The 12,410-nt window shown below is 45.5% G+C and overlaps 1 protein-coding gene across 2 annotated transcripts in view; it reads left to right on the plus strand.

The window, feature by feature from the left end:
* TTLL10 (tubulin tyrosine ligase like 10) overlaps positions 1 to 12,410 on the plus strand; it is a 100,908-nt gene that overhangs the window by 55,746 nt on the left and 32,752 nt on the right. For both annotated transcript variants that reach the window (XM_073656978.1, XM_073656977.1), the window contains exons 4-6: positions 3,367 to 3,485; positions 4,121 to 4,232; positions 5,599 to 5,684. In XM_073656978.1, coding sequence (XP_073513079.1) covers positions 3,367 to 3,485; positions 4,121 to 4,232; positions 5,599 to 5,684 — 317 coding nt within the window. The remainder of the gene's footprint in view (positions 1 to 3,366; positions 3,486 to 4,120; positions 4,233 to 5,598; positions 5,685 to 12,410) is intronic.

The raw sequence follows: 12,410 nt of genomic DNA on the forward strand, positions 1-12,410 counted from the left end.
AAAACTAAGCAAAAAACAGGTGCAAAGGCAATGGTAAATCGGGGCCAGAGACTAGTCATCGTGGGCAGTTCATGAGATGCTGATTTCTAAAGTGTCTTGAAATGCAGGGTCGGAGAGAGAAAATGTATCAGGGCAGGCATTAGAAAACTGCAACCTGTGCCGCCACTGCCGAGAGTGCATTGGCCAACTCCAGCTTGACGGGCTACCTGGTACCCGATGCTTGTGACTACCGGTGATATTAAGTGTGTAGGTGATCCTATAAAAATAGTGAGGCACTGCTGCTAAGGCAGAGTATAGTTTACTAGTTTTGTAGTATCTGGTGGAGGAGGCACTTAGTACAATTGTTATTTTGGGGATTGCATGGAAACATTCATTGGCTTTGGCTGAGCACAGTTATGTGGGCACCAGCCTTCAGCTCGGTCTCGAACCGTGGCGAATTGATGGATGAACGCTCTGTAGGAAGATCGATCTTGTGCAATCCTAGATAAGTCCACCAGGATCTTCTCCGAATTGCATGGTAATTATAATTGATATGGTTATTTGTACATTGCACGATAGTACGCCATACGGTAGGGAGAGGATCATCTGGTCAAAGGGCATCTTCCACTATGATGCCGCCCACACAGGGTGTGACGCTATGCAGTCCTCCAGACTCGAGACTCCACACCTATCGTGCTTTAACCCAATTTAAGATTCTCTCTATCTGCTCAACTGAGTCACCAGTGGACTCCTCGGGGTAAAGAAGTGCCATGGCTCCATGACGTAAGCTTCTATATTTATAGTAAACCCAAGACACACTTAGAGCCTCGGCAAAGTAAACAACAAAAGGTATAATTCTAGATTCTCGATTTTTGCTTGTTCACTAGGTCATATTCTCATTGGGTGGAATGGAAATATGATAGGTTATAAGTATATTGTTTTATCTGCCGGCGTTTATAAGGTCTCCGAGCATCATTCGATGTAGCAAAGCATAGGTATTTGCTTGGGTATCTGGATGACCATGAATTGAAACACATGAGTAGAAGTCAAATGTTGACCATCCGTTACTTTAAGGCTGTGTGCCCACGATGCAGATTTAATGCATTTCCGCAGCAGAAATGCATTAAAATCGCTTGTTAAGATGTCTACCATGTTTCCCAATGATAATCCGCATGTGCTGTGCACATGCTGCGGAAATTTCCGCTGCAGATTATCATTGCGGAAAAATCTGCAGCACAACCAATTTGGGCGCAATTTTGCAGCGAAATCGCGCCCGTTGACTTACATTGAACCGCATAATATCCGCATGCAAGTTAAAAAAGAATTATAAAGTAAAAAATAAAAAAAAATATTCATACACACCTCTCCGGTGGCCCCCGGTCTCCTCCCGGCAGCGTCCTCTCTCCTCCTGGAGGCATCCTCTCTCCTCGGTGACCCACGCTGTACTGGCAGGACCTGCGGTGACGTCATTTAGTCAGCTGATGGTCACGCGACCATCACGTCGCCGTCAGCTGACTAAATGACATCACCGCAGGTCCTGCCAGTACACCGTGGGATGCTGAGGAGAGAGGATCGCCGCCGGGAGGAGACCGGGGGCCGCCGGAGAGGTGAGTATAACGTTTTTTTTTTTCTTTTTACTTGTTAATTCTTTTTATTTACACTAAATGCACGATTTGAAGCAGAAATCTCCTCATAAGTTGGCCACACAATATAAATCCATGCCGGTTGCTGGATTTATATTGTGTGACCAACTTGTCAAGCCCTTTTCCAAGTGATGCTCAAAATCGCTTGGAAAACCCCTGGAAAAAAACGCATGTAAAAACGCTTGAAAAACGCTGAAAAAACGCATGTAAAATCCGCATGTGTTTTTTCTGCCAGGTAGATGCAGAAATGCTCAGGAAATTTCTGCTTCAAATCTGCATCATGGGCACATAGCCTTAAGGGTCACTCTCTTTGTACTTCTCTATGTCCATCCACTGAAGGTGAGGGTGTGAGCTGCATCCAGTAGGTTGGATGGGTACAGTTGCCTAGAAAACATATAACTTGAAGCTCATGGGTCCCAATGCAGAAGCTTCAATTATTGCAAGTCTTTAATATTATTGGTCTCTTCATATAGACAAAAGGGACTTTTTGGGGCCTTTAGGCTCCGGGCCTTGGGTATGATTGTAACCCCTGAACCTATTGTAGTTACGCCCCTCCCTAAGGATAGCAGAAGTCCAGGAATGCATGGCCAACATGAAATTCTAGTGGGGCATTTCAGAACCTCATTCTCAGTATCAGTGGCATCCCAGTGATTAGTAAGTTATCTCATACCCTATGGATAGGTGATAACTTGCCGAGTATGGCAAACCCGTTTAAGGAATGGTATGGATAACAATGCAATTATAGAGCAAAAATTTCAACTGCAACTTCAGCTAATTTTGTATTTTTTACCACCTATCCTGGTCATAACAATTCAGCAAAATGGTGACTGGCTGACATTTAGCTGTAGTCGCATGAAGAAAGTCACAAAAAAATTTGGATTTGGGTGAATCCAATTTTTTTGTAAATTTTGAGGCAAATTCAATTTGCTTACAACTGATTTGGTCATCTCTATTTATTTCCAAGGGAGCAGAGCATGGCCTATAAGTCTCGCTACTCCAACTGGGTGATCTCCTTAGAGGGGAAGGGATCATCAGAAAATTACCTATTGTTTAAATCAGGTTTTTATAATAAATGTTTTTTTTTTTTACATTTCATAATCCAGTATTAAAAATATAATCTTGAAATCTTGCAATTCTCACATTGGCCACTGGAGATTTTTTAGACTGTAACTTCCTGTTGTTTCAGGAAATTTACACGAACATTAGACGCAATGAATTTTTGTGCTGAAGTGTCTAATGAGCGTGCGCAAAGTTCACTGTGAAGGGAGGGAGGACAGAGTCAGCTGTGTCATCACCTATTGTGACTGGTGAATCCTGTGCGTATGGTGGTTTTACCAGTTACCTTATTTTTTACACCAAGCGCTTTTCAAAACCTGAAAAAAATGCTGAAAACACTGAACATATAAACAGCAAAGTTGTTTTGCGATAGAAAGAGTCTTTCAAGCATTTTATAAGCGATTCTTGGGGCATTTTTTGGAGCTAATCTGCTCTTAAACTACTCATCAAAATTTTCCGACTCCCTTCTCCAGTTTGATAGAGTTCCCTATAACTCAAGCAGCAACTGCAACTTAGTCTGATAGCTTAATGCGGCCACACTGTCCCATAGCACTGCCAATTACGGTGCCCAAATAGCGTTCCCAGACACTGTGACCAAAATTATCTCATTGCATTGCAAGTCACTGCATCTAAAAAAGGTACACAAAATTAAATTAGTTTCAGGGCAGCTGATATACTTTTCTTATAGGGTAAGTGCTTATTGCCTGAGCAAAGGATGGCAACGAATCTACGACAACAAGAGGGATGATTACAAGCTGAAGTGGTGTGAGACCAAGAGTTCTGCTATCTACCATGCCTTCCGAGAAGGTAAGTGATCAGTAGGGTACAAAAATGAGAAGGAAATGAAAATGGGCCCCTTATTGGTGACCAAAGTTCCTCCACCCAGAAGATAAAGGCCGGTGTTTGTTTCCATCTCCATGCCGTTTCTAATAATAATATTGTTTATTTTTATATAGCTCCGACATATTATACAGCACTTTACATACTTTATCATCGCTGTCCCCATTGGGGCTCACAATCTACATTCCCTATCAGGATGTCTTGGGAGTGTGGGAGGAAACCAGAGGAAACCCACACAAACATGGGGAGAACATACAAACTCCTTGCAGATGTTGTCCTTGGTGGGATTTGAAAACAGGACCCCAGAGCTGCAAGGCAGCAGTGCTAACCACTGAGCCACCTGCCCATTTCTACAACTATTAGACCACTTCCCCACATATAAGTTGGCATAGAATACATTTCCTCTGTAGAGAGGAACCAAGAACCAACACAGATGAACATGAAAAGGAACCAACCAGAGATGTTCTCCACCTTAGTATACTGGATGAATGAGAGCATGAAGGCCAACTCTACTTGTACCTAAATTTTTGGTTTTGAGTAGAGGTAGGATTTTGGCAAAGGGTTTGGGTGATTGCTTATGTAATTAATTGTTTTTTTGCCAGGAGAACAACTTCTGTATCAAATACCCAACAATAAAGTACTCACCACCAAGATCGGGCTCCTTAACAGCCTGAGAGAATATGAAAGAGTCATGCAGAAAATCAACAAATCCAGGTAAGAAATTAATATTGGATACTTACAAATGTATAAGTATGGCAACTTCTAAACCTAATAATAAAAAGTAAGAAAGCATTGTGAAAGGGAACGTGACAGCCAATTCATGGTGGCCAAACCAGGGGCAGCTTGAATCAGACACGGGTTGATTTATTACAACCATCTATGTTTTACTCTAAAACGAGCTTCAGAAAAAATATGACTTGAAAAGCCGGCCGGAGGTCATGCTTCTCAAATGACTAGTCCGGGGACCAGTCCGAGGCTATTCAATGGTGGCTTCTCCCCACCACACTCCCCTAGATGGACAGGTCCCTCGCCATAGACACACATAGTGAGAGAACGGGTTGGGAAGAAGCCACCGTTGACTAGCCTCGGACTAGTCCCTGGCCAACTTTTCAAGCTATCTTTTCTAACAGTGCTTCAGAGTAAAACATCCACAGACAAACCCTGATTCATGCTGGCTGTGTTTAAGGGAGCATGAATCTCCAGTCAGCAAAGAGTGTGCCCAATATGCTGTGGAAAACCTGCATGACTTAATGTGCAATGCGTGTGGATTCAGATGCGAAACGTGTTTTTTGTCTTTGACCCTCTGCTCTTGTTGGAATCTGCGCAAATTCACAGCAGATTTGTGTTGAGATCCAAAGCTGAATTATTCCTTAAAAAATGTGAACTTTCCCTTCTAAGGGGTAACATTTCTCCTTGCGGAGAGCGACATGTTAGGCATGTCACGGTGAGGAGACTTTTAAAGCCCCTTCAAAACTCTTATTCATATACTCTTTTTGAACTTCAACGTTTTTTTTTCAAGGATCTCATTCTTGGCCAGAGTGGAAATTGGTGGTAAAGAGCGTCTCTTGCTCTGGAGGACTTGTCCTGTCCTATATTACACTGACATTCCACTGATTTGAAATGGACACTGTGTAATGCCTCCTTTTGCCAGTGGTGGCACTATAGAAAAACTGACATTGTCGAAGAACCCTTCTAACAAGCAGAGATTGCTCAATGAACCTACACAATGGGGGAAAGATATCACTACCACCAATCCTATGGAGCGCTGGACTCTTATCCCAGTACAGAGGGAGACAAATCCATAAGTTTCAAATCCCTAAGACCACATTCACACGTTCAGTATTTTGTCAGTATTTTACATCAGTATTTGGAAGCCAAAACCAGGAGTGGGTGATAAATACAGAAGTGGTGACGTGTTTCTATTATACTTTTCCTCTGATTGTTCCACTCCTGGTTTTGGCTTACAAATACTGATGTAAAATACTGACCAAATACTGAACGTGTGCACGTGGCCTAAAATAGATAAGGAAGCATAAAGATAAAGTGGGACAATTGTGTGATTATTTGGCTTTCTTAATAGGGTGCTGAAAATGGCAGATTTTTTTCCCGAGACTGTCCGCTTGGACATGAAAGATGAAGTAGAAGTCTTCTTTTCTACATATGAAGGTAAGAATACATAGTTTCTAGCAGGCTTGGACTGGCCCACAGGAGAACAGGGGAATCCTCCGGTGGGCCTCCACCCTCTTATATGAGCAGCACTTGGCACTATATACTTGCATCACTATGTGGAAACAAAGGTGGCATCTTACTCATTTAACAGTCTACCCAGTTCATTGTTATATACATTTGTGATTGAGGATAATGTCACATTTGCATGTAGCTGAAATGTGGGGCCCTGGAGCTGGTTACTGGTGGGCCCTTGGCACCGCTGTCCGACACTGGTTTCTATTACTCAGTGACTTTCTTAACTTTTCTCCCTTCTTTTATGCTTCTATGCTTTTGTGGCACCCCAGGAGTGCGGTTGCCACAGTGGCATTGCCTCCCTCACAGGGGGTGATGCCATGCCTGGAAGCAAGCAGAGGTCCCCTAGTCAGGTATACTAGCATGCAACACTTTCCTGGCTCCAGACCAGCAAGGGGAGCTCCTCCCCTTAGCAACTGGAATCTGGAGGCGGGGTTAGTTAGAGTTAGTGAGAGGAGTTGGATACAGGACAGCGAAGAGGAAAGACCTGGGGAGTGGAGCTGCACGGCAGCTCACCCCAGAGAGGAGCGAAAAAGAACCGGACACCGGAGTCCGAGGTTGTGGGGCACTGAAGGCCCAGCAGCAGAAACCGGAGGGCAGGAGACTGCAGGTCTCCTGGCCCCATCAGACGTCTGGAGGCTCCGCAGCACATAGGGCCCAGCACCGCCACGTGGGAGCGACACTCCAGGAAGGCCTGAGCTGCCTGCCATACGGGTGAGCACAAAGACGTTTTACTCAGGGACGAGGGCCGCAGCATAGCTATACGCAGCAGGGCCAAAGAGGTAGCGCAAAGGGAAGGCCTCCAACTTCACCTGGCGAGGTGGATTCCCAACTTGCTTCCAGGCCGCCCGGACCTCTACTACCAGCTAGTACCCGTGCCCCGGTCTGCCTAACCACCGCAAGTAAAGATAAGAGGAAACCGCCATTAAGTTGTGGACTGATTATTAACTGCGCCATCCTCTGCACTACACTGCACAGCAACATCTATAACATCATCATTTCCTGCCCTGGAGCTAAGCCCTGCCTGTGGAGAGCTGTCCCAACTCTGCTGCATCACCATCAGCTCCAGAGGATCTGCCCCATATAGCCGCATACCACAGGTGGTGTCACGAATGTTATATATATAAAACTTTAATTCCCCTTTTCTCAACATCCCCTTTTATTGACCGCCCTTGGTCACGGACCGGGTCACCGCCACTGTGACACCCCCAGCACCGACCGGCCCGGCTACCAAGTACCCCACGGCCCAGGGGGCGCATCACTTTTATATGTACATATACAATAGTTTATTGCGTTAAAGGAATGTGCCATCAGATAAATGAACTATTGTTTAAATCAGGCTTTGGCATTACATTTTTTTTTTACATTTGTAATTTTTTTTTCAATTTTCCATATCACTTTGTATATATATAAAAAAATCTGAAATCTTGCAATTTTCTCACTGGCCTCTAGGCTTTATATTAAACTCATACATCACATTATGTACAGAATAATTTTCACAGCTCACCTCCTCCTCCTCCTGTACAATGACTGATAACACCTCTATATACAGCAGATAACACAGGATCCTCCATTCACAATAGGTGATGATACAGCTCACCTCCTCCTCCTGTACAATGACTGATCACACCTTTATATACAGTAGATAACACAGGATCCACCATTCACAATAGGTGATGTCACAGCTCACCTCCTCCTCCTGTACAATGACTGATAACACCTCTATATACAGTAGATAACACAGGATCCACCATTCACAATAGGTGATGTCATAGCTCACCTCCTCCTCCTCCTGTACAATGACTGATAACACCTGTATGTAGATGACACAGGATCCACCATTCACAATAGGTGATGTCACAGCTCGCCTCCCTCTCCTCCTGTACAATGACTGATAACACATCTATATACAGTAGATAACACAGGATCCACCATTCACAATAGGTGATGTCACAGCTCACCTCCTTCTATACAATGACTGATAACACCTCTATATACAATAGATAACACAGAATCCACCATTCACAATAGGTGATGTCACAGCTCACCTCCTCCTCCTGTACAATGACTGATAACACCTCTATATACAGTAGATAACACAGGATCCACAATTCACAATAGGTGATGTCACAGTGACGCGCCCCCAGAGCCGTGGGGTACTCGGCAGCCGGGGCTATGGATGCTGGTGGGGGATATCACGGTGGCTGGCCCGGTCCGTGGCCCAGGGCGGTCAACAAAAAGGGGAATTATTTATAGGGGATTTGTAAAGTGTTCGTGACGCCGCCTGTGGAATGCGGCTAAAGGGAGCCGCCGCTGCGGAGCAGTCCTCTGGAGCTGGTGTTACTGCAGCAGGGATGGTGTGGCTCTCCACAGGAAGAGCTAGCTCCAGGGCAGTATAGGGGAATGGATGGTGGTACAGGTGAGAGACTGCCAGGACAGTTCAGGGAGAAATGACAGACACTCACATGGGGGTTCGCTTCGGTACCTTTACTGGTGTTGTTGCAGGTATGGTCCAGGGTACTCGGTATGAAGGGTGCACTTCTGGACTCTCCCCAGTGAGCGGGTATAGGGCCTCCTGATCCGTTGCTTTCACTTGCTAAGCTTCTGACCTGCCTGGAGCTAGGCCTGGCTTGATTACTGTCTCTCTCTCTTGCACCTGCTGACCTGGTGGTAGGACCTTCTCTTGGAGATCACTCTCCCTGGACGCTGGGGCCTCCGTGACTCCTAGCCCTGGTACGGTAGTCAGCGTTGGTCGACCTGGGACTTGTAGTCCTCCAGGTATCCGGTGGTCCCTACTGGGTATAAAGGGACCCTGTAGGCGCGGACCCGGGGTCCGGTGTATAGTTCTGGGTGAGCCTGGTACGCTCCTCTGCCCCCTCATTACTTCTCCTCTCTTGACGCCTTCGGCCACACTCAGGGCCCTCACTAGGCTTCAACTCGTGCTGCAGGCCTTGGCTCGCCAAAGCACAGCAGCCAGCGTGCTGCCTCTTCACTGGTCTAAGTGCCAGCACACTCTCTCTCTCACTGAGAGACTAACTGGTTCCACCCTCCATATATATATCCCTAACGGGCTCGCTCTGGTGGTCTGAGGTGGTAGGGTGGAGGTGTGTGAATGTGTGAGGGCCTCTTGTGGAGTAGTCCATCCATGCACCCTACTGGGTCCTGTGGTACCTGTGCGCAGCAGGGTGCCACAACAGCTCACCTCCTCCTCCTGTACAATGACTGATAAAACCTCTATATACAGTAGATAACACAGGATCCACCATTCAAAATAGATGATGTCACAGCTCACCTCCTCCTCCTGTACAATGACTGATAACTCCTCTATATACAGTAGATAACACAGGATCCACCATTCACAATAGGTGATGTCACAGCTCACCTTCTCATCTGTACAATAAACATAAAACATTTCTAGCTCAAATAAGTGCCTGTTCTATGACAGGTACAACTACATGCTAAAGACTAGTGATGGGCGAGCACTAAATTGCTCGGGTACTCGTTGCTCTGGTCGAGCACATTGGAATACTCGGGTGCTCGACCCGAGCAACGAGCCCAATGTAAGTCTATGGGAAACTCGAGCATTTTTCAGGCGACTCCTCCCGGCAGAAGGCCTAAAAATTGCCCAAGTCGATGGGAACAGTGCTCAAATGACATGGGAACAGCATGGGGAAGACCCCTGGAAGCCTTTCTGCCTCCCAGGTCACTGCTGTCAACAACATTGTCAGAGTATTACACCACTTTTACGGATTCACAATAAAACATACAAAAACGAAACCAAAATGGATTTTCCTGGGAAATATATTAAGGAACATCCTTTCCAGGGTAATGACTTGTATGTAAGGCAAAATAAATAACCAAAACCAAAAATACTCCTCCACACCTTGGGCTATGTGCACACGTAGCGTTCTTGATGCGTTTTTGCACTTTTGCATTGCTTTCAACCAAGACAAATGCATTCACTGGGAAATGTCATTTTAACATTTTACAACCTTATCTGGCCATGTGGTGTGTGACACATCATCAGACACATGCATACAGTGCTGAAAAGACATGGGAACAGCATGGGGAAGACCCCTTGAAGCATTTCTGACTCCCAGGTCACTGCCTAAAAGTGTGCCCTTCATAAGTGATCCATGGCGCATGTGAAGATGCCTCCCGCCATGCACCTGTCATTGCAGACTTGCAACAATCACCGTCCACGTCCTTGTCCCAGTGCAGCGTTCAGTTGTCCCTACCCCATTCCTTGGAATGCAAGCGCAAGTATGCAGCCAGCCACCCACCCACAGGCTGCAATACTATACTGCCAAATTTTTGACAGCTGCTTGCACTTGAAATGTGGCCTTTTAGGCTCGTGGAGGCGGAAGCTTTTTATAACCTCATGCCAGCGGCGGCCGGGTGTCCATACTCGGTCCCCAGCCGCAACTATTTCTCCCGGTATCGTCTCCGCTTTCCAGAAGCACGGATCCCACAACATTAACTGTGCCCTCCCCAGTGCACTTACTGGGAAGGACCGCCTAGCCACAAACACGTGGACAGGTGAATGTGGCCAGGGACGATACGGAGCCAGTCCACAGCTTTTTTTGCTGAGAGTTGTAATTAGCTCGGTGAAAGGACTGGCATAGAGAGAAACCGGATCTACTCCGGCTGTCATTTCTCCGTCACCAGGTTCCGCCCATTGTCACACACGACCATGCCTGGCTGTTTGTTCAGCGGTGAGAGCCACAGATCAGGCTGCTGTGTTACAGCTTTCAACAACTCTGCAGCGCTGGGCGGTTTGTCAATTAAGCATTAAGCATGTTATCTTCAGCACAGCCTGTTGCCGCTTGACCAAGGCAGTGCTGCAGTGCTGTCAGCTTGTGACTGATGTGGTCATTTCGGAGATGGAGGAGGAGGTACAGGAGCTGAACAATGTGATTACATTGAGGTTAAATTGGTGACGCTGTTTTTTATACTAAAGAAAGATCCTATTGTTTTGTTTTTTTTCAGTTATTTTTTAAGACAAATGCATTCATCGGGAAATGTCATTTTAACATTTTACAACCTTATCTGGCAATGTGGTGTGTGACACATCATCAAACACATCCTGTTTTACTTATGATGGAGGGACTCTGAAAGTCATAAAGCCTATTTTTATAGGGACATCAGACGGCCCTTACTATTCTTAAAAGGCCAGCAGTCGGCCCTCGCTATTGTTAGAGAGCCATCAGCCGGCTATGCTTTGTTGTTCCCATTATTAACAAGTGGGTCTCCTATACTGTTATTGCGTATCCAGTGACTGCAAGGGCTGCAAAAAATTGGACGCAACCCAATACCCCTTTGAAGAGACATAGAGGAGGGTCTCAGTAAAAAAAATGTTCCCATTATAAAGGAGCGGGTCTCCTATAGTGGTAATGCCCATGCTGTGACTGCAAAATTTGGGAAAACCCCCACTAAGAATTTAATGACACATAGAGCAGGGCTTTTGTAACGACAACTTCCATTTAGAAAGGAGAGAGTCTGCTATACAGTTATAGGGTATGCAGTGAGTCCAACGGCTGACCAATTTTAGGAAAAAAACCACTAAGAATTTAAAGACACACAGAGCAGGGCCACAGTAATAAGTACGACATGTTCCCATTAGAAAGGAGAGGGTCTGCTATAAAGTAATAGGGTATGCAGTGAGTCCAACAGCTGACCAATTTTAGGAAAAACCCCACTAAGAATTTAAAGACACATAGAGCAGGGCCACAGTAACAAGGTACGACATGTTCCCATTAGAAAGGAGAGAGTCTGCTATACAGTTATAGGGTATGCAATGAGTCCAACGGCTGACCAATTTTAGGAAAAACCCCACTAGAATTTAAAGACACACAGAGCAGGGCCACAGTAACAAGTACAACATGTTCCCATTAGAAAGGAGAGGGTCTGCTATACAGTTATAGGGTATGCAGTGAGTCCAACGGCTGACCAATTTTAGGAAAAACCCCACTAAGAATTTAAAGATGCACAGAGCAGGGCCACAGTAACAAGTACGACATGTTCCCATTACAAAGGAGAGGGTCTGCTATACAGTTATAGGGTATGCAGTGAGTCCAACGGCTGACCAATTTTAGGAAAAACACCACTAAGAATTTAAAGACAGACAGAGCAGGGCCACAGTAACAAGTACGACATATTCCCATTAGAAAGGAGAGGGTCTGCTATAAAGTTATAGGGTATGCAGTGAGTCCAACGGCTTACCAATTTTAGGAAAAACCCCACTAAGAATTTAAAGACACATAGAGCAGGGCCACAGTAACAAGGTACGACATGTTCCCATTAGAAAGGAGAGGGTCTGCTATAGAGTTATAGGGTATGCAGTGAGTCCAACGGCTGACCAAATTTAGGAAAAACCCCACTAAGAAATTAAAGACACATAGAGCAGGGCCACAGTAACGACAAATTCCCATTAGAAAGGAGAGAATCTCCCATAGTGTTGGCCTATGCAGTGAATGCAAGGGCTGTCAAAAATTTGGAGGCACTTCAATGCCCCTTGGAAGAGACTTAGAGGGCGTCATAAAAAAATGTTCCCATTAGAAAGGAGCGGGCCTCCTATACTTGTAATGTCCATGCACTAAGTGTATGGGCTGACAAACATTTACCCCTGGGGGTATACATGAACATACCGTA

Source organism: Phyllobates terribilis, unplaced genomic scaffold (assembly GCF_046119375.1).
Source record: "Phyllobates terribilis strain yellow unplaced genomic scaffold, ASM4611937v1 Scaffold_12__6_contigs__length_324123572, whole genome shotgun sequence".
Classification (NCBI taxonomy): domain Eukaryota; kingdom Metazoa; phylum Chordata; class Amphibia; order Anura; family Dendrobatidae; genus Phyllobates; species Phyllobates terribilis.